The sequence below is a fragment of the Myotis yumanensis genome, unplaced genomic scaffold, assembly GCF_028538775.1.
Source record: "Myotis yumanensis isolate MYYU_CA2020_CCGP unplaced genomic scaffold, mMyoYum1.0.hap1 SCAF_1, whole genome shotgun sequence".
In the NCBI taxonomy this organism is placed as follows: domain Eukaryota; kingdom Metazoa; phylum Chordata; class Mammalia; order Chiroptera; family Vespertilionidae; genus Myotis; species Myotis yumanensis.
In genome coordinates, this window is record NW_027223752.1 from 118015426 (window position 1) to 118038590 (window position 23165).

Below are 23165 nucleotides of genomic sequence, written 5' to 3' on the forward strand. Positions count from 1 at the left end.
CACACACACACACACACACACACACACACACACACACACACATATATACGTATATACAGTGTGTGTGTGTATGTGTATGTCTCCTCAATCACACATACACATATATGCCCTCCTTTCCTATGATTCCCATATACTGAGGTTGATGCTCAAGGATTGAGCCATGCCGGCTGGGCTGCTCTTTGTGTTTTACATAGTCTTTCTTCCTACTCTTTTTCTTGTAAAGTTATGACATTTTTATATATCATTTTAGTGGTATTTCAGCTTGGGGGCTTAGTATGCCCCAATTGAGTTTAGTATGCCATGGAGGCTTATTACAGGTTTCCCTTAAGTAGAGACTAAGTAGTTTATTTAAGGATGTTATCCTAAAGAGCAGGGATGGTGCCAGGGCCAGCAGACCCTGAGCAATGGGTAAATGATTACTGTGACACATGTTTATGTGAAAGAGAGGGCTAAAGGATTGCCTGGCTATAGAAACCAAACAGCCCCGTTTGCCTGCCTCCTTAGGCTTTTATTGTAACAACAGCTTGAACTAAAATTAACTATTAGATACTGTCAGTAGGGTAAGTATCCTTGAGAAGATACATGTGTCTGCAGTTTCCTTTAAGCAAGGATGTCTGAAGACTAAGCAGAAAGATTCCAGTAAATACTCGGGGGCTTGTACTTGTTTGGAAAAGTCAAGGCAGGGGCTGCTGCCTTCAGCCAACTCCTGTCCCGTGCTTCCCCACAGGGTGGACTTATAGGAGTAAAAACGGGAAGGATGGGAAACCCAATTAAGAATGCATTAATGAGAAGACACACAGATGGCCAACAGACATGAAAAGATGCGCAACATCACTAATTATCAGAGAGATGCAAATTAAAATGACAGTGAGGTAAACCTCACACCTCTCAGAGCAGCTACCATCAAGAAGTCAACAAATGACAAGTGTTAGTCAGGAGATGGAGAAAATGGAACCTCGTGCACTGATGGTGGGAATGCAGATTGGTGCAGCCACTATGGAAAACAGTATGGAATAGCCTCAAAAAATTAAAGGTGGAAATGCCTTATGACCTAGCAATTCCACTTCTGGGAATATGTCTGAAGAAGCCCAAAATACTAATTGGAAAGAATATATGCACCCCTATGCTCATTGCAGCATTACTTATAACTAGTGGCCTGGTGCACGAAATTTGTGCACATTAGCCCCTAGAGTGCCTGGGAGCGCGATTGCGCTCCTCCTGTCTTTCGCCAAAAGTGCTGGGAGCGCTATCAAAGCTTCGAAATGGTGTCCAGTTCTAAGTCTGCTTTTATTAGTGATGATGGTATTGCTAAATATGTCAATGTAGTAAAGGTTTCCTTAAGTTTTTGAATATGTAACTTCATTTACTTGCGATTCATAATTTTTTTCCTAAACTGCTGTAAAATCAGCAAAAATGCCTTGGCAATTTTAGCATAGTTTCTAGGATATTGGTTGGCACTCAAAGGGTTAAAAGAGAATTAGAGGAAATATTTTAATATTGCTATTTGCCCTTTCTCTATAATAGAAGTGTCAGAGATGAAAGAAAATTAGTAAAATGTATATGAAAATCTCCCTCCTGTCAGAGTCTGGGGTGTGCCACGAGACCCAGAGTCAAGTCCCCATCCACCCATGCGTGCCTCAAAATCGTGCGAGTCCCAGACCCAGCTGGCCCCATCCCCTGCAGGGTGGGGGGATACAGCCTCAGGTGCCCCAGCCTGGCACCGTGCAATGGCGCAGCCTCAGGTCCCCCGTCAAGCCCCACCTTGGGGGGGTGGCGCAGCCTCAGGTCCCCTGTCAAGCCCTGCCAGGTGGGGGGCACAGCCTCAGGTCCCGCATCAAGCCTCACTGGGCAGGGGGCAGGCACAGCCTCAGGTTCCCCGTCAAGCCCTGCCGGGCGGGGGGCACAGCCTCAGGTCCCCTAGCCTGGCGCCGGGCAGGAGGTGCGGCCTCAGGTCCCCCACCCCTGGCGCGAAGGCGTGACGTCCATTTGCATATGAGCTCTTTATTATATAGGATAGCGAAAATATGTAAGCAGCCCAAGTGCCCATCTATAGATGGGTGGATAAAAAAGTTGTGGTACATTTACACAGTGGAATACTACTCAGCTGTAAAAAATAATAAAATCTTACCAACAGCATGGATAGCCTTAGAGGGTATTATACTGAGTGAAATAAGTCAGAGAAAGACAAATACCATGTGATTTCACTTACATTTAGAATCTAAAGAACAATATAAATGAACAAAACAGAAACAGATATAGAGAACAGACTGTTGATTGCCAGAGGGGAGGGGATTTTGGAGGATGGGTGGAAAAGGTGAAGGGAAGGGATTAAGTATAAATTGGTAGTTACAGAATAGTCATGGTGACATAAAGTACAGCATAGGGAATATAATCAGTAATATTGTGATAACTATGAATGGTGCCAAGTTTGTATTGGGAATATTAGGGGAACACTTTGTGAAGTATATGATTGTCTAACTACTATGCTATACACCTGAAATTAATACAAAATAATATTGAATGTAAACTGTAATTAAAAACTAAAATTAAAGAAAAAGAAAAGCTTAGGCTTCTCTGGATTTTTTAGAGGCAGTGTAAACTGCCTAAGAGGAAAATAAATGCTGGAACTACAGTAGGTCTTTGGGTTACATCGGAGATCTGTTCCTGCGACGTAATGCGATTTTCACCGTAAGTCGGAACCCACCTACATAAGCACTTACGTCACTCACATGGAGCACATACAGAGCAGTAACGAAGTGAAACAGTAAAAAAAATTTAAAAGAAAGATAACAATTCCTGACCTTTACTTGTGGTAAATAAATAATAAAAAACATAAAGCACATATGTACATACGTTGAAATGACAGAAATTTTTCTTTTTTATAAATAAATGGGAGATGGCGACGTAATCACGAAACGACATATGTCGAGTCCAACATAACCCGAGGACTGTCTGTAATGGGAAAAAATAAAAAAGAATGCATTAGTGAGTTGGCTACTGCTTACTCAACCCCGTGGGACCAGTTGATAAGCTGAATAATTTGTGTCTCAGGACCATCTGTTTGCCTGCAAAAGAAAGGAGTAAGATCTTATCCCACAGAGATTTATTTACTAGTAAATGCAGAGGAGAAGCCTACATCATATAAAAGGAGCCTGAAACCAGGTGCTATTATAGCATCTCTTTAAAACTATGTAAAGTATGTGTGTCTAACCCATCACAGTACTGTTTGCAGGAGCAGTAAACTGAGGATTTTAAATGGTACATATGAAGTGTTTACCGTACCTGTTTTATGGGAAGCTCCTATTGTCTTTGTACATTAATGTAGCATTTGATAGAAGAGACTACACAAAACACATGTACATTAGGAAGCATACCAACAAAATAATCCCTCCACCCAAGATCAGAACCAGAAGATCATTAATACTACTGTAGCCACCTTTATTTTACTTTGTGATCATTTCCCTTCCTCACATCCCACAGGTAACTGTCCTCCAGAATTTTATGTTTATCATTATTGTGCTCTAAAAAAGTTAGTTTTATAATAAACTAGAGGCTCAGTGCACGAAATTCGTGCACTTGGGGGGGAGTCCCTCAGCCTGGCCTACGCCCTCTTATAGTCCGGGAGCCCTCAGGGGATGTCCAACTGATGGCTTACCACAGGAAGTGTGCCCAAGCTGTCAGTCAGATATCTTTAGTGCTGCCGCAGAGGCAGGAGAGGCTCCTGCCACTGCTGCTGCACTCACCAGCCATGAGCCTGGCTTCTGGCTGAGTGCACTAATCACCAATGGGTAGCTTTTGTGTTGAGTGTCTGCCCCTTGGTGGTCAGTGCGCATCATAGTGACTGGTCTATTTGCATATTAGCCTTTTATTATATACTAGAGGCCCAGTGCATGAAAATTCGTGCACTGGGGGAGGAGGGGCCCTCAGCTCGGCCTGTGCCCTCTCGCAGTCCAGGAGCCCTCAAGGGACATACATAGTGCTGCCACTGAGGCTGGAGAGGCTCCCACCACTGCTGCTCCGCTCGTCAGCCATGAGCCCGGCTTCTGGCTGAGCAACACTCCCCCTGTGGGAGCTCACTGATCAACAGGGGGAAGCCTATGTGTTAAGTGTCTGCCCCCTGGTGGTCAGTGCGTGTCATAGTGACCAGTCGTTCTGACGTTTGGTCTATTTGCATATTAGCCTTTTATTATATAGGACTAGTGGCCCGGTGTGCGAAATTCATGCACGGGGCGGGGTGTCCCTCAGCCCCGCCTGCATCCTCTCCAATCTGGGACATACCTCTCGCAATTCGGGACCGCTGGCTCCTAACTGCTCACCTGCCTGCCTGCATGATTGCCCTATCCCTCCACCCAAGATCAGAACTACCCCCCAACTGTCCCGCACTGCTGGCCTGATTGCCCTTAACCACCTCTGCCTCGGCCCCGCCACCATGGCTTTGTCTGGAAGGACATCCGGAAGGTTTCCCAGAAGGTCTCCCAGTCTAATTAGCATATTACCCTTTTATTAGTATAGATAGGATGTATTTTACTAAGCAATAGATTGTTTGGCTTTGATAGTTTTTGAGTTTTACAGAAATACTAATATGTAGTCCTCTTTGACTTTTTCTTCCCTCTGCCTGCTGGCCTGCTCGCCCCCAACTGTCCCCCTTGGTGGCCTGATCGCCCCTAACTGCCCCCCACCCGCCATCCTGCTCACCCCCAACAGCCCCCCTTGCCAGTCTGCTCAACCCCAACTGCTCCCCCCTGCTGGCCTGCTTGACCCCTACTGCCACCCCTGCTGGCCTGCTCACCCCCAACTGCCCCTCCGCCCACTCCTGCTGGCCTGCTTGCCCCCAACTGCCCCCCCCACAGGCCTGATCACCCCAAACTGCCCCCCACTGTCGGCCTGATTGCCCCTAACCACCTCTGCCTCAGCCCCGCCACCATGGCTTTGTCTGGAAGGAGGTCCGGAAGGTCTCCCAGAAGGTCTCTCAGTCTAATTAGCATATTATCCTTTTATTAGTATAGATAGGATGTATTTTTCTAAGCAATAGATTGTTTGGCTTTGATCGTTTTTGAGTTTTACAGAAATACTAATATGTAGTCTTCTTTGACTTTTTTTCCCTCTCAACAGTATGCATCTAAAATTCATTCATCTTATAATATGTAATTTGTTCTTTTTAGTTGCTATATAATACTATATGATATTGGGGGGAATGGGCAGTTATTGTTTAATGGGTACAACGTTTCAGTTTATCTAAAAGTGCTAGAGATGGAGAATGGTGTTTACACAACAATAATGTACCTAATGCAACTGAATTGTACACTTATAAATGGTTTAAATTAGTAAATTTTATGCTATGTACATTTCGCTACAAAAATATTTAAAAAGGAATTTATGATCTTGGGGGAATAGGGAGTTGATATGTATTGGATACAGAACTTTAATTTGGGTTGATAAAAAATTCTGAAGATAGAAGGTGGTGATGGTTGTACAACAATGTGAATGTATTCAATGGCACTGTATTGTACATTTAAAATGGCTTAAGTGGACAGAGAACAGATTGGTGTTTGCCAGAGGCAAGGTGGTAGGGGATTGACAAAATGGATGAAAAGTGGTTAAAAGGTACAAACTTCCAATTATAATATAAATAAGTCATGGGGATATAATGTACAGCATGGTGACGATAGTAATACTGTATTATATATTTGAAAATTGCTAAGAGAGTAGAAAAAGTTCTCATCACAGCCCTCGCCGGGTAGATTAGTTGGTTGGAGCATCATCCTATACAACAAAAGGTATTGGGTTTGATTCCCAGTCAGGACACATACCGTGGTTTTGGGTTCTATCCCCGGTTGGGGGCACCTCCTGGAGGCTGCCAAACATACCCTCAGATGAGGATTAAAAAGCAAAAGTTCTCATTACAGAAAAAAACAAAACGTAGCTATGTGTAGTGATAGCTGTTAACTGGACTTATTGTGGTGATCATTTAGCAATATAAAAAATTTTGAGTCATTATGTTGTGCACCTGATACGAATATAATGTTGTATGTCAATTACATCTCAATAAAAATAAATAAAAGTATTAAAATGGTAAATTTAAGTTATGAATATTGTAGCACAATAAGAAATTACATGGTATGAATATACCATAATTGATTTATTCGTTAATTCTGTCAGCGGGTATTTGGTGTTGCTGCTTTAAACATGCTCAAACATATCTTCTTGTTAACCTATTATTAAATCTGTGAGATATATACTTAGTAGTGGAACTGCTAGTTCAGTAGGATGTGTGCATGTTTTATAAGATAATCCAAAATTGTTTTTCAGGGTAGTTGTACCAGTGTACACTAACAGTGGCAGCTAAAAATTCCCTTTGCTTCATTCCTTGTCAACATAACTTATTGTCAGACTTCTTAAATTTTGACAATCTAGTTATAAAATGGTATCTTATTGTAGTTATAATTTTCATTTTCTTGCTTATTAATGATGCTGAACATATTTTTCTATAAAATGTTCTTTGTTTGCCCATATTTTTTAAAAGTTTTAAAAATAAATCTTATGTACTGATCCCACTTAAGTAACATGTAAATATATTCTCCCAATTTGTAGCTCAGCTTTTTACGTTTGTTGTTGTTGCTGTTAATCCTCACCTGAGGATATATTTTTTCCATTGATTTTTTAGAGAGGGTAGAAGAGAGAGGGGGGAGAGAACAGAGAGAGATATAGAGATAGATATTTTTTCCATTGATTTTTAGAGAGTGGAAAGGGTTGGGGAGGGCGGGAGAGAGAAACATCTATGTGAGAGGGGAGTGGAGAAAAACATCGATGTGAGATGTGTCTACTTTGTCCACATATATAATTGATTGGTTGCCTCCCCCATATTCCCTGACCAGAGATGGGGATTGAACCTGCAACCCAGGTGCGTATCCCTGACTTCTTGACCAGAAGTTAAACCCTCGATCCCCCAGTTGCTCCCTTGCATAACTAAATATTACCTCACACTTGATTGGTAATTTGGCTGTGTATAGAACTCTTGGTTGGAATTATTTTCCTCAGAAGTTAGAAGACATTGCTACATTGCATTTTAGTTACAACATTCCTGATTTTTGAGCCCTTGTTTTAAATAGCTTTATTGAGATACTAGAGGCCCGGTGCATGGATTCATGCACTGGTGGGGTCCCTTGGCCCAGCCTACAGGAATTGGCTGAAACCAGCAGTCCGACATCCCCTGAGGGGTTCGGGAGTGGGAGAGGGCACTCTACAAAGTTGCTGATGCTCGGCAGCTCCTGCGTTGAGCGTCTGCCCCCTGGTGGCCAGTGCACGTCATAGCTACTGGTCAGTTGGCCAGTCAGCCGGTCGCTTAGACTTTTATATATATAGATATTTTGCATACCACAAAATTTCACCTATTTAAAGTATACAATTCAGTTGGGTTTGGTGTGTTTCAGAGTTGACCAACCATTCTGAAATCTAATTTAGAGCATTTTTATCACATCTAAAAAAAGCTTCCTACTTACTCATTTCTCTTCTCCATTCCAACTGTAGGTAAATATGAATCCACTTTTTATTGCTATAGATTTGCTTGTTCTGGAAATGTCATATAAATGGAGTCTTACAATATGTGGTCTTTTGTGTGAAACATGCTTCACTGAGCATAATGTTTTCAAGGATAACCCATGTTGTAGCATGTTCTAGTACAGGTACTTAATTCTTTTTTATGGCTACATAATATTCTCTTGTATGGATATTTTGCTTATGCATTTATCAGTTGATCAACACTTAGATTGTTTCCACTTTTTTATGAATAATGCTGCTGTAAACAATCATATACAAGTTTTTGTGTGGATATATACTTTCGATTGTTTTTAGTGTATACCTAGTAAAGGGTCACATGGTAACTGTTCTGTTTAACATTTTGAGAAATTGCCAAACTGTTTTCCAAAGTGACTGCAACATTTTATATTCCCACTTGTAACTGGATAAAGAGTTCCAGTTTTTCCACATCCTTGCCAATATTTGTTTTTGCTTGTCTTTTTTATTTTAGCTACCTTAGTGGGTGTGAAGTAGTAGCTCATTGTATTTTTGATTTGCATTTCCCTAATGCTTAATGATGTACAGCATCTTATGTACTTACTAGAGGCCCAGTGCATGAAATTCGTGCATGGGTACGGTCCCTAGGCTTAACCGGCAATTGAAGCCCAAATGTCTGGTATGGAAGGGCAGGTCCCAGCTGACCTCTGGGTCCTGGGCAGCACCTGGGCCCCCGGACTCCTGCGTGCCCCTCTCCACCTGAGTCACGGCACCCTCGTCCCCACACAGAGATGTTGTGAGTGCAGCCAGATGCTGCGGGCCGGGATGCAGCACAATCTCTCCTGGCCAGCCTTGCAGACCCGCTCCTGTGCAAACCCATAGGGATCCTGACCAGCCCGTGCGGTCCTGGCGACTGCAGCCTGGCTCACCCAGAAAAGGCCACGCATGTGTGGGGCAAGCTTCTTGTGGATGCCCGGCACCTGAGTGCGGGGGCTTTCCTGGTGCCCGAGCCCTGGCATCCTGGGGAAGGGTAGCAGGGAGAGTGAGAGTGAGCTCGGCACACACTCCGCATTCTCACCACACCTCCGTCTCCATCATTCCCACTCCCAGGTAGCTGGCGAGAGGTCACAATGTGTCCCCGACACCCTCCATGTTCCATGTCTTCCCCTGGTGGTCAGTGCATATCATAGGGAGCGGTTGAACTCCTGGTCTTTTGGTCAAATGATTGCCCGAGGGAACAATTTGCATATTAGGCTTTTATTATATAGGATTGGTGATTTATCTTCTTTGATAATTCATATATCTTCTGAATAAGTATCTACTTTGCCCATTAAAGATCATTTCTTTTTGGTATGTATTCTTCTTTCCAAGTATAAATATAATTGTCTTAAACAAAACTGTGATAATACAGTCATATTTTATATAAATTAATAATACATGCAAACATCTTTTTATGCCATTAAATATTATTCTGCAACATGATTTTTAATGCCCTCATAGACTTCCATTGAGTGGGTATAACAAAGTCTATTTCACCTATTTCTAATTATTGGTTATCTGGGTTGTTAATAATATTTTATAGTGCTGAAAATTTTTGTAATTAAAATGTTTGATTATTGTCTTATCTTCTGTCCCTCTTAATAAAAAGCCTAACCAGAAGAACAGAACAAAGTTGTTATAAAAATTTAAAGGTACTGACTTGGCTACCCAAAAAAAGTATTAGAGAGTTTAAATAAGGAACTAATAGGAAAATAATTTTTAAGGTTATGTTCTATTTTTCAAAGCAGGATGTTTCAAAAATAGTACAAAGGGAAAAAAAATAGTTCATTGAGTCTCATGTACCCTTCATTCAGTTTCCCTTAAGTGACATCTTATTTAATAGTAGTACATTATCAAACCCAGGAAATTTATATTAGTACATTCATGTTAACTGAACTACAGTTTATTCACCATTCAAAATATGCATATATGTGTATCTGTAGTTTTTTTGTAGTTTTATCTCATGTATAGATTTTTATAATTTTTTATTAATATTTTATGTGCATCAGTATTCATAGAAAAGCAAATCTAGAAGCAGTTATACTTGGGGTCTTATATTCTGTTAACAAAGAAAAGGTTATTTTGGCTTTAGGGAATGATTAAAAAGTGGGGAAATGACTCGGAAATATTTGGGGAAGCTAATGGAAGTTATTTTCATAAGGTTTGTTAATGCAAATTCATCTCAGTGTCTGTTCTATGTCTCTGATGAGAAGAGTTGCTCTACTTTTCCTTGTAAGGGAGAGAGGGACACCTTCACAAAGGGGAATTTATGCCTTGCTTGTGAGGGCAGAGAACTAACTCTTCCTGTTATGTGTTGATTCTGAGTTCCTTTCAGCTAAAAATAATCCTTATGCCAAAGTAGCATATTTTGGGGTTATATATCCTAACCCTCAATAATTTTTTGAGGTTAACTTTTTTCTCTAAACACAGTGCTTAGTCTGTCAGATAGTTCATTCCTTTTATTTCTGAGTAATTTTCCTATTTTTAAATAAGGTTCTCTTAGTATTTTTGAGTGATATATTTATATATTCCAGACATAGTTCCCTTATTAGGTATATGATTTGAAAGTATTTTCTCTCAGTCTGAGAGTTAATTGTCCTTTCACTTTTTTATGGTAGTGTTTTGAAGTGGAAAAGTTTTTTATTTTGATGAAGTCTAATTTATCTGTTTTTTTGGCTATCCTTTTTTGTCATATTTAAGAAATTATTACCTAAGCCCATGTCACAAGGGTTATGTTTTTTCCTAAGAATTTTATAATTTTAACTCTTAAATTTAGATGTACGATCCATTTTGAGTTTATTTTTTGTATCTGTTATAAGATAGAAGTCCAACTTCATTCTTTTGCCTGTGGAGATCAAGTTATCTCAACACCACTTGTTGAAAATACTGTTCTTGCCTGGCTGGTGTGGTTCAGTAGTTGTGCATTGACCAATGAACCAGAAGGTCCATGGTTCAATTCCTGGTCAGTGCATATGCCCGGGTTGTGGGTTTGATCTCTAGAAGGGGTCATGCAGGAGGCAGCCGATCGATGATTTTCATCATCTCTCTCTCTCTCTCTCTTTCTTCCTCTCTCTCTCTTCCTTTCTCTCTCTCTCTCTCTCTCTCTCTCTCTCTCTCTCAAATAAATAAAAACATATTTAAAAAAAGAAAATACTGTTCTTCCCCCATTGAATTATTGACACCTTTTCAAAACTCAGTTGACTATAACTGATAGCATTTATTTCTGGGTTCTCAATTCTATTCCACTGACCTTATGCCAGTACCATGTTATCTTGATTACTGCAGCTTTGTGTGTGCTTACACATCAGGAACTATAATTCTTCCAGCTTTGGTGTATTTTGTAAACATGATTTTGGCTATTTTGGGTTCTTTTCATTTCCATATGCATTTTAGGATCAGCTCGTCAGTTTGTTAAAAAAAAAGGCAGCTGGGTTTTTTATAAGGTTATGTTGAATCTGTAGATCAATTTGGGGAGTATTATCAGCAAGGCTGAGATAGAGTAAGCTGGGGAAGGGTGATAGGAGATAAAATTGGAGGAGGATGCCACGTTACATATACCTTTTATATTATACTAGAGGCCTGGTGCACGACATTCATGCACTGGTGGGTGTGGGGGTCCCTTAGCCCAACCTGCACCCTCTCCAATCTGGGAGTTTCTGTCTGTCTTTGCAATCATATGAGTGAATTGTCTGAGACCCCAACTCAGTTTGGTTTGTTGCTCACAGAATAATAGAGGCATTTTTCTTTTTCTTTGCTTCATTGGAGATTTCCTGGAAGTTTTAGGATATCTTCCCTTTAATTTTTCCTAGACACTCTGATTTTACTTATGTCTCTCACCTTTGGTTTCCCTGCATCCCCCACCGCCACAGTAACTTGCTCCAGGCTCACTTTGCTCTAGTGCAGTGGTTCTAAACCTTGGCTGCACATTAGAATCACCTGGGAATCTTTTGAAAATCCTAATTTCTGGGCCTTATCCTCCAGAAATTGTTTCTTTGTTATGGGGTGGGGCCACAACATTAGTAACAAAGAAACAGAATTTCCGGAGGATGAGGCCCAGAAATCAGGATTTTAAAAAGATTCCCAGGTGATTCTAATATGCATCCAAGGTTGAGAACCACTGGTCTAGTGTCTAGGACAGTGATGGTGAACCTATGACATGTGTGTCAGAGGTGACACGCGAACTCATTTTTTTGGTTGACTTTTCTTTGTTAAATGGCATTTATATAAAATAAATATCAAAAATATAAATCTTTTTTATACTATGGTTGCAAATATCAAAAAATTTCTATATATGACACGGCACCAGAGTTAGGTTAGGGTTTTTCAAAATGTTGACACGCTGAGCTCAAAAGGTTCGCCATCACTGGTCTAGGAGTTCCATCTGCCACCGAACTACAATCCCAGCATTCCTGGTGCTCCGTGCACTCTGGGCTTCCACTTCCAGTTCTGGGGCTGCCACCAGAACTACTATTCCCAGAATTCCTGGTGCTCCCCGTGCTCTTGTTTTTTCCTTCCTGCTCTGTCTCCGTCCCATGGCCTCCCACTCTGCCAAGTCCTCCAAGCCTCCAGGTCTCCCTCTCTGCTCTTCATCTGGCGGCTTGAGGAGCCAAGTTCCCCAAGCCACTCCACTCTCCGCCAGCACCTGTGTATGCAAATTAACCCACCATCTTTGTTGGGTTAATTTGCATACTCACTCATGATTGGCTGGTGAGTGTAGCGGAGGAACAGTCAATCATGTTTCTCTTTTATTATATAGGATAAGAATTTTTGGCTTTTAATGGGAATGAGAAAAACACAGGATGATTTTTTAAAAATAATTCTTTATTGTTGAAAGTATTACATATGTCCCCTTTCCCCCCCATTGACTCCCCTCCAGCCCTCCTCCTCCCAACTCCCTACCTCACCCCAGGCCTTCAGCACCCTATTGTCTGACACAGGATGATTTTGAACAAAACACTGACCTGATTAAGCTTATAGGTTAAAATAAATGATCTGACTGACTTCTTAATATATCTCAGACTCATTAGCAACATTTCTGCCTCTGGAACTTTGTGTTTTTTCTTCTCTCTACATGGAATACTCTTCTCCCAGATAACTGCTTGATTTTTTAAAAAAAATCTCATTTACATCTCTGTGTAAATGGAACCTTATTGATGCTAACTACCTTATTAAAAAGACTAACATTCTCAGATTTTAAAAAAATACTTCTTTTCTGTTAAAATTTCTCCTTAGTGCTTGTTATGCGCCATACAATATATTTTGTCATGTGTTTATTATTTGTCTTTTTCCACCTAAATTTAATCCTCATGAGGGTAGAACTTTTAGTATGTTAATTGGTATATGCCCACTGCTGGAAAAATAATTGACACTAGTTGGTGCTCAATAAATATTTTTGAATGTGTGAAAGTATATTCTACTGCATTTTCATTAGTGTCATATTTTAATTTTCATACATTTTTTGTTACTAATTTTATCTTTTCTATGCTTACTTTATATAGCATCTTGTTCTTATTTTATACATGGAATATTTTCTCTCAACTCTCTAAAGATAATGATAGCTTTAAAAATTATTTTCCCTGTCTAGTCTTTTTCCTTCAAGCTATTTGTGTCATGATTGTTTTGATCTTTATGTTTCATGCTAGGGACTTCCTTCAGATGTCTAGTGAGCCTTGGTCAACTGTTCATATTTAGGATTGAGATACTGAAAAGCTAATTGGAATCTTTGAGTAGTCTCTGGAACTTACCAATATCTTTGGGTCTTTCCTCTTGGCATAGTCAGATTTCACACAAAAATTTATTCTAATTTTCTGCCTGGAGACTATACAGTTGACCTTTGAACAACACAGGGGTTAGGGGCACAGACCCTCCTGTGCACTAAAAGTTACACATATAACTTTTGACTTTCTAAAAACTTAACTACTGCTAACATAAATAGTCTATTAACACAGCTTTTATATGTTACATTTATTATGACTATTCTTACAAGAAAGTAAGCTAGAGAAAAATAATGTTATTTAAAAATGTTATTAAGAAAAAAATACATTAACAGTATTTATTGAAAAAATGTATGGACCTGTGCAGTTCAAATTTGTGTTGTTGAGGGGTCAGCTGAAGCCCAGATGCCAGCATTCTGGAGCCAGCTGGGTAACAAACTGAGACCTCTGTTTTCAGTATTTCCTTTAACTTCTACATAACATACTCATCCTCCATTGTGCATGGTTTTCTCTTTTATCCTCTTGCTTATGTAAGTGAGGGATGGTCATTCGGTTTCATGGACTTTTAAGTGCTTCTTAACCTGACTTTCAACTAGGGCTCCCATTTTTAACCTACATTTTCACCACTTCCAAAGGTACTTGCTACTTCCAGTTTCAGAGCCTTTGGGGAGTCCTGCAGAGTAAATAGAGATGCTTCTTAACTTTTCCCACAACCAATTTAAGGTTTACTACTGAAAAAGCTATTTACTCTCTACATCTGCTTTCCATATTTCAAAAATGTGTTAGGGTTGTGTATTAGTGTATTCTCTTAAATATTTATTCCTTTAAAAGTTATTAATGCTTTTACGTGTTTCTGGAGGAATTCAAATATGAATGCAATTTGCTGTCTACCTGGAAAGCCCCCTGTTAACTCTTTTTATTGTAATCACTGATAATTTTATTTGTTTTGTTCATTCCTATATCTTCAGTGCCTAGAATAGTGCTCAGCCCTAGTGGACATGTGTGTAATAGTGAAACCTCCCAAGAGGAAATGAAATATTCCACAATGGGATGGCCTGTTAGAATTGGAAATTCCTTCAGTAGCATTTGAAAGTTCTAAAATCTAACAAAGACAAAAGCCTTTACATTATATTATATACTGATTGTTAAACGGTTACAATATATTTAAAGACAGCTGTATGATGTCATCTACCTGCACACTTGCATGTAAATATGCTAGAATCCATAGAAAATTTTTTGTTTTGAATGAATAAAAGATTAGTTTAAATTGATTAATAATCTCTCTGATAAAAAAACACTTGCTGCTTGTTTAGCATTTTGTCTAAATTAAAACTTTATGTTTAAAGTTTCATTTTACTTTTTAAAGCAGTTTAGAGTGTTAGAGATGTTTTAATTAACTAAAGCAAATTGTACTATATTTAATTTTTACAGTGATACATTTGATATTGCCTGGAATGGCAGAACTGGGATTCACCAGAGCAGACTATCAAGTAACACCTCCTTGCTTGACAAAGATGGGATATTCGCTAACTCAGCTAGCAGCAAACTATTGGAAAGAGCCCATGGAATTCTCACGTTAGTATTAATCAGTGATGTGGATTACTTTATGTGACAGGTTTAAAATCCTGGGTGAAAAAAGAGGAAGTGATGGAGATACTACTTCATGAGTAGAATTTTGAGTTAAAGCAAGATTAAAAAATACTCAATATTTAGAGCTCTCAATCTTATGTATTATTAAGCTGGTATGTTTTTGTTTGTTTTCATCTCACCAGAAGAATCATGGTTGAATATATACTCATTATAGAGATAATTCTTTATTGCTCTTTGATGGACCTTACATCCAGAGAGAGAAAACACTATTAGTCCTTTTTAAGATTCCTGGTCTTTATCAGCAATTGTCCTTCAATTCTGGCAGTCCTAACAGATTGGGCAGGAAAATTCTCTATGAAATGGTGAATGGTACCACATAGAGTGATAGATACATAACACTTATCCAGTTGGTTTGAGGACATAGATACACCATGCATGGTAGACCACTAAAAAGTTTTTAGCTACCTATATCAACATATTCCAGATACTTCCAAAGCATAGTTTTGGACCACTAGCTGGAGGTGTGACTAAATTGGATTCCTTAATCCCTAAGTTATTGTTTAACAGTGTCATAGTTCAATTTATGTGAATCTTGCTATAATCCAGAATTATGAATTAACTAATTTAATTCTCACAATAACTCTAAGAGGTAGGTGGTATTATCATTCTTATTTTACATTACCATGTAATGAAACCAAGGCTTGAGAGGTTAAAATCATACCTTAGTAGGTGAAAGAGCTTAGATTCAAGCCCAGGTCTTTATGACTCCCCAACCCACATTCATCATTATTAGCTTGTGTTATCTTTCCTTCTGTGGCCATAATAAAAAATAATGGTCTTGATGTAAGTATGCTTTTGAATTATGAATAAGAAAAAAAAAGGAGAAGAGAATTTTTAATTTCCCAAAGTGGAAAACCATAAGTTTTAGTGAAAAGTACATTTAAAAAATTCATTAAAATATAAGCATCTATTTAAACTCTTAAAGTGACAGAAACAAAACTTCTGTAGTCATTAGAAATTAGAGACCTATTAACATCCAAAAGAAAATGAAACTTAAGCTTTAAATATACAACATTATGTTATTGATTATCAGGCATAAGTCTGTTTATACCTATATTACAGAGCAGGCATCTCTTTCCTTGTTGTCTTTTTGCTATCCTTCCTTCCTAAAGGTGCCTGCTTAGTTGAATCAGACAGCATTTTCATATAAATGATCTGTGTCATGGAAATGGGTATATAACCTGTTGTTTCAATAGAGACCTTGAAATCATTCATCCTTACAATAGTTTTTTTTTTCTGTGTATGATTTGTCTCTTTAGGAGAAACAGAAACTTCAAATTCAAGCCTGGCCTTCCAAAGGTGGGTATTATGAAAAATCTTTTACCCATTGGTGTCCTATTTCATAATTATATTTTTATTACTCATGCAAATAATCTTTAGAAATCAAAGATAAGAGATACCTTATTTATACCCAAAATAGGGACTGCATGCATTCAGTTAAATCCATTTTAGAAGTAAGATTAGATATTATAAAATGGCCAAGCTTGATGATTCAGGTAGATTTATTTGTGCTATATCTTTTTTCCTAGTATTTGAAAAACCTCTGAATAAAATGCAAATTTTTATTGAGTAATTGCCTCTTTACATGAGATCTGAATAAAATGCAAATTTTTATTGAGTAATTGCCTCTTTACATGAGATCTTTTTATTTCTTTTTGAGCCAGGTTAATATCAAAATCTGAATTTTACTTGGTTTTTAGATAATTTCTAATTAGACCTTGCCTAATTCTTATTATCATTAGCATTAGTTAGTTAAGTTTTCCTATAAAGGTCCATATAGGTTTACAGACCTATGGTCTCTGTTCTAACTACATAGCTTTGCTATGTAGTACAAATGCAGCTCTAGACAATACATAATTGAATGAGTGTGACTGTATTCCAATAAAACTTTATTTATGGACACTGAAGTTTCAGTTTCATATAATTTTCACATGTCCTTAAGTATTATTTTAATTTTTTTCAAGCATATAAATTATATAAAAAATAGTGGGCAGGATTTGGGCCTTGGTGAAATCCTATAGACTCTTTCATATCTTGTTTTATGAAGCATTTTTGCATGCATCTGTACAACATTTATAGCTAGTGGAAATAAGATTCAGTCACTTGTATTCAAGGCACATCTCATTTTATTGAGATTGGTAGTCTTTAGAATGCTTTATTTTTACTACAATCCCAAACAGTTAAACATCAGCAAATATTTTAAAAATGCAACTTTCAAAAGCCCCTAGCCCTCTGTTAATATAGTTCTCTTTTTTTAAATATATTTTTTATTGTTGATAGTATTACAGATATTTCCCACTTCCCTCTCCCGAAACCTCCATCCCCCCATGCCCCAGGTCTCCATTACCCTATTGGCCATATCCATGGGCTATGCATCTCCTATATAATAAAAGCCTCATATGCTAAGTGTCTGGTCATCCATTCAACCAATCAAAGCATAATATGCTAATGATATGCTAAGGCCGCTCAACCACTCGCTATGACATGCACTGACCACCAGGGGTCAGATAGTCGACTAGTTGACCAGTTGCTATGACATGCACTGACCACCAGGGGGCAGATGCTCTGACCGGTAGGTTAGCTTTCTACTGGGATCCAGCTGATTGGGACTGAGCGAGATGGCCAGACATGCCCTGGAGCCCTCCTGTGATCCCTCCCCGGCTGGCCAACCTCCCATGTCCCTCCCCGGCCCCGATCATGCACTGGTGGGGTCCCTTGGCCTGGCTTGCGCCCTCTCGTAATCCGGGACCTCTCGGGGGATGTCAGAGAGCCAGTTTCGGCCCAATCCTGCAGGCCAGGCCAAGGGACCCCACTGGTGCACAAATTCGTGCACCGGGCCTCTAGTAAATATATAAGTTCTTTGGTTTCTCTCTTCTTGTCCCCCTAACCTCACATTGAGGTATGTCAGTCTGTTCCATGCCTCTCTGCTTTGGGTCTTATTTTGTTGGTCAATTCATTTTGTTCATTAGATTCCACAAATAAGTGATATTATGTGATATTTGTCTTTCTCAGTTTGGCTTATTTCACTTAGCATAATATTTTCCAGGTCCATCCATGCTGCCCCAAAGGACAAGAGATCCCTCTTTTTTATAGCTGCATAGTATTCCATAATGTAAATGTCCCACAGCTTTCTATTCATCTGATGATGGGCACTTGGGCTGTTTCCAAATCTTAGCTATTACAAATAACGCTGCATTGAACATAGGGGTACATATGTTCATTCTGATTGGTGTTTTGGGGTCTTTAGGATATATTTCCAGAAGTGGGATCACTGGGTCAAATAGAAGTTTCATTTTTAATTGTTTGCAGAAACTCCATACTGTTTTCCATAGTGGCTGCACCAGTCTGCATTCCCACTTGTTGTTTGTTGATTTTTGATGATAGCCATTCTGACACGTGTGAGGTGATATCCCACTGTGGTTTTAATTTGCATTTCTCTGATGATTAGTGACTTTGAGCATTTTTTCATTTGTCTCTTGGCCATTTGTATAGTTCTATTTTGATTGTACTTTACTTTTTCTCTCTTAGAATTTATTTCCACTCAGTTCTCTTTTGATAGTACTTTCTTTTTTTGTCTCCTTTTTCATCTTCTTTAATTCTCACAACACCTTGTGAGGTGGGCATTACTACGATATGATTAAATGAATGAATGGTTTCAGATTAAACCTCAACAATAGCTTTGTTTTCTGATCTTCTTACTTGACTGACTTCTTTTAAGGCTTCCTGATTGGTTGGGCAGGGAGAGAGACCAGGGGACAGGCACCTGCAGTCCAGCTCAGGCCCCCATTTCTCAGGCCCCTGGATGCTCAGCAGGGGAGGCTGAGCTGCTTTCAGATTTAAGCCTTTTGTGCTTTCGCATGCCTCTGGCCTCAGGTGGTGGGGCCACACCTGGCTGGTGCTGGGGTCTTGGCTGAGATGTTGTTCCGCCAGTGGACACAAGTTCATTCAGAGGGTATGACTACATTCCAGAGAGAATATTTCCCACATCAAGATGTCAAACGACCACACATCACTCTGGGTAGTATAAGCCTTGTAAAAAATGTCTTTAGGTGCCATCCACTTGAGAGTCTTGCATCTCTATTCCAGATATAGTCAGGGTCTTTGTAGATGTCTCTGGCCAAACCAAAGTCACAGGTCTTCACATTGTTATCATTAGTTAGAAGGATGTTCTGAGCAGCCAAGTCCTGATGAATGCATTTTCTGGAAGCAAGGAACTCCATGCCCTTGGCCATTTGGAATATAGCAGATTAGGTTCTCCAAAGTGAAGGCAGTGCTTGTACAGATTATTGAAATCTACTTGGTGAGTTATTGTGGCCCCCAGAAGGTGGCCATTAATTCTTCCTCCTCATCAGATTCACTATAGCTCTTGTTCTCAATGATTATTACAGATAGTACTTTCCCTTTTCCCTCTTAGAATTTATTTCTGCTCATACCTTGAAGCTGTCACCTCTGTTAAATCTACTTTTCTAACATGACCTCACTTTTAATTTCCAATTTTTTACTGACAGTTGCCCTGTTGTACATTTCTACTTTGTTGTACATTCCTGCTCATCTTTCTTTCTTGGTGCCCAGAGTGATTTTAATATGTCATTTCCTTACTAAATTTTTAGTTACTCAGGCTCAAGACATGAAGTTAATTTTAGTCTTCTTTAACACGAGCAGTATCATCTTTTTATAAATTAATTTAATTTCAATTACAGTTGACATACAATATTACGTTAGTTTCAGCTATACAACACAGTGATTAGATACCTTACAAAGTGATTTATATACCTTACGAAGTGATTTTCCTGATAAGTCTAGTACCCTTCTGGCATCATACATAGTTATTACAATATTACTGATGATATTCCCTATACTGTACTTTACATCCCTGTGACTGTAATTGTAACTGGTAATTTATATATCTTAATCCCATATTTTTTTCATCTATTCCCCCACCCACCTTTTGGCAACCATCAGAATGTTCTAGAGTTTGTTTCTGTTTTGTTTATTGTTTTATTGTGTTTTGGTTTTCTTAGATTCTATATATAAGTGAAATCATATCGTATTTGTCTTTCTCTGTCTGACTTATTTCACTTAACATAATACCCTCTAGATCAGTGATGGCGAACCTATGACACACATGTCAGAGGTGACACGCAAACTCATTTTTTTGGTTGATTTTTCTTTGTTATTTGGCATTTAAATATATAAAATAAATATCAAAAATATAAGTCTTTGTTTTACTATGGTTGCAAATATCAAAAAATTTCTATATGTGACACGGCACCAGAGTTAAGTTAGGGTTTTTCAAAATGCTGACACGCCGAGCTCAAAAGGTTCGCCATCACTGCTCTAGATCTATCCAAGTTGTCACAAATGACAAGATTTAAATTTTTTTTTTATGGCTAAGTAACATTCCATTGTATATATGTACCAACTCTTCTTTATCCATTTGTCTGTTGATGGGCATTTGGATTCCTTTCATATCTTGGCTATTGTAGATAATGTCTAAGCAGTATCTTTTTGATGTTTGTTTCTACACCTTGTACAGCAAGCACTAAATAATAGGTTTTTTTTAAAAAAGAACTGATTAATTAAGCTGAATAAATCAAACAATGAAAATGGAATTAAGAAAGGAATAAAGTAGATAATGAATGGAAGATCTAAGAAAGAAATTAACTCGATATTTTTTTCCCCACTAGATCTCTTTTCTGCATTCTAGTTTGTGGTTTCTGTCACATCATGCTGGACTATTGCAGCTGTCACTTAACTGTATTCATCTCTCTCTTGTCCCTTTAGTCTCTTGCCTTCCACCTTGTTCTGTTTTGCCTTGTCTCCCCATTTTTCACTTGTCCTATTTTATCTTCTTTATAAATCTTAATAACCCTCAAGTTATCATTTATTTTATAATGCCCTTGTAGCCTGTTTCCCTGTACTTAAATGTACTGTATTCCAAACACTTAGAACAGAGCCTGATCTGTAGTAATCTGAATATTTGTTGATTGATCTGAGCATGGTGATTTTATGGGCAGAAGTCTGGCCTCCAGTTGCTAAGGAAACAATGCTCAAAAATCATTAGTTGCTAACCATCCATCCATTCATTCATCAAAACTAATAGTTTTTGAATACCTACTCTGCACCAGAACACAGGCATTAGGGGTACAGGGATGAACAGTCTAGTCTTTGCTTTCCTTTAGTTTATCTTATAGTGAAGAAAATGTAAATAAATATATGAAAAGATAATTAGATGATATGTGCAAAGAGGAAAATGAAATGACATGTTGACTTTTGGGGTAGTTAAGCAAGAACTTCATGAGAATGTTTTGGGCATTTAAGCTAGAAGTTGAATGCCAAGAAAAATCAAGCCATGTGAAGATCTGGCTTCAGAGTATTCCAAGCAAATACATATATGTTATTGTTTTACATGGTATTTTTTGTCAGTAGTATTTGCAAATATTTCTCCATGTCAGGAAATACAGGTTTTTTATTTTTATTTTTTTAATTTTTATTTTTTTTTCTAAAAGTATTACAAAGGGTATTACATATGTGTCGTTCCCTCCCTCCCCCCACCCTTGACAATCCCCTGCCCTCCCTTACCCCCCAGTGTCTTATGTCCATTAGTTATGCTTATATGCATGCATACAAGTCCTTCGGTTGATCTCTTACTCCCCTCCCTCCTGCCCCCCAACCCTCCCTGGCCTTCCCACTGCAGTTTGACAATCAGTTTGAGGCAGCTCTGCCTCTGTATCTATTATTGTTGAAAAGTTTGTAATGGTTTTTATTATCCATGAATGAGTGAGATCATGTGGTATTTTTCCTTCATTGACTGGCTTATTTCACTTAGCATAATGCTCTCCAGTTCCATCCATGCTGTTGCAAATGGTAAGAGTTCCTTCTTTTTTACAGCAGCATAGTATTCCATCGTGTAGATGTACCACAGTTTTCTAATTCATTCATCTACTGATGGGCACTTAGGCTGTTTCCAGATCTTAGCTATGGTGAATTGTGCTGCTATGAACATAGGGGTGCACATATCCTTTCTGATTGGTGTTTCTGGTTTCTTGGGATATATTCCTAGAAGTGGGATCACAGGGTCAAATGGGTGTTCCATTTCCAGTTTTTTGAGGAAACTCCATACTGTCTTCCATAGTGGCTGCACCAGTCTGCATTCCCACCAGCAGTGCACAAGTGTTCCTTTTTCTCCACATCCTCTCCAGCACTTGTTGTTTGTGGATTTGTTGATGATAGCCAGTCTGACAGGTGTGAGATGGTACTGCATTGTTGTTTTGATTTGCATCTCTCGGATGATTAGTGACTTTGAGCATGTTTTCATATGTCTCTTGGCTTTCTGAATGTCCTCTTTTAAAAGGTGTCTATTTAGATCCTTTGCCCATTTTTTGATTGGATTGTTTATCTTCTTTTTGTTAAGTTGTATGAGTTCCCTATAAATTTTGGAGATTAGGTCTTTATCAGATATGACGTTGGCAAATATGTTTTCCCACGCAGTAGGTTTTCTTGTTCTTTTGTTGATGGTTTCTTTTGCTGTGCAGAAGCTTTTTATTTTGATGTAGTCCCATTTGTTTATTTTCTCTTTAGTTTCCAATGCCCTAGGAGCTGTATCGGTGAAGAAATTGCTTTGGCATATGTCTGAGATTTTGTTGCCTTTGGATTCCTCTAGTATTTTTTAAAAAATTGAATTTATTGGGGTGACATTGGCTAATAAATTTATATATGTTTCAGGTGTATAATTCTATAATACATCATTTGTGTATTGTATTGTGTGCTCACCATCCCAAGTAAAGTTTCCTTCCATCACCATTTGGTCCCCTTTTACCCTTTACCCTTTTCTTCCTCCCTCCCCGCCCCCCTCTGTTTTATGATCTATGGCAGTACTCAGTTGTGTGGATGAAACATACTTTATGAAAAAAGTTCCATATAAATGCATATCTCTGTTCATAATTTTTTATTATTTTTTGAAGGACATTGTCAGAGATAGCATTCAGATCTTTTCTGACATTCTCCTTAAATAAATACCTGAGAATGACATTGCTTATCAGGAAGGTTATACTGATTTGCATTCCTAAGAACAGTGCATATATAAGCCTATTTCCCCACATCCGCATGAATGTTGGGTTTTGTAAGTCTTTATTATGTTTGCCAATCTGATATGCAGAAAATATCTTTAAAAGAAATTGTTTCTTTTCTTACAAGTGAAATTGAATGATTGTCATTATGTTGTCATTTATACTTTGTGAATTTTTAAAG

General features: G+C 38.5%; 1 protein-coding gene across 10 annotated transcripts in view; it reads left to right on the forward strand.

The window, feature by feature from the left end:
* Positions 1-23165, forward strand: part of MYO9A (myosin IXA) — a 429988-nt gene that overhangs the window by 290532 nt on the left and 116291 nt on the right. For all 10 annotated transcript variants that reach the window (XM_070431053.1, XM_070431061.1, XM_070431045.1 and 7 more), the window contains 2 exons: positions 14697-14840; positions 16175-16214. In XM_070431053.1, coding sequence (XP_070287154.1) covers positions 14697-14840; positions 16175-16214 — 184 coding nt within the window. The remainder of the gene's footprint in view (positions 1-14696; positions 14841-16174; positions 16215-23165) is intronic.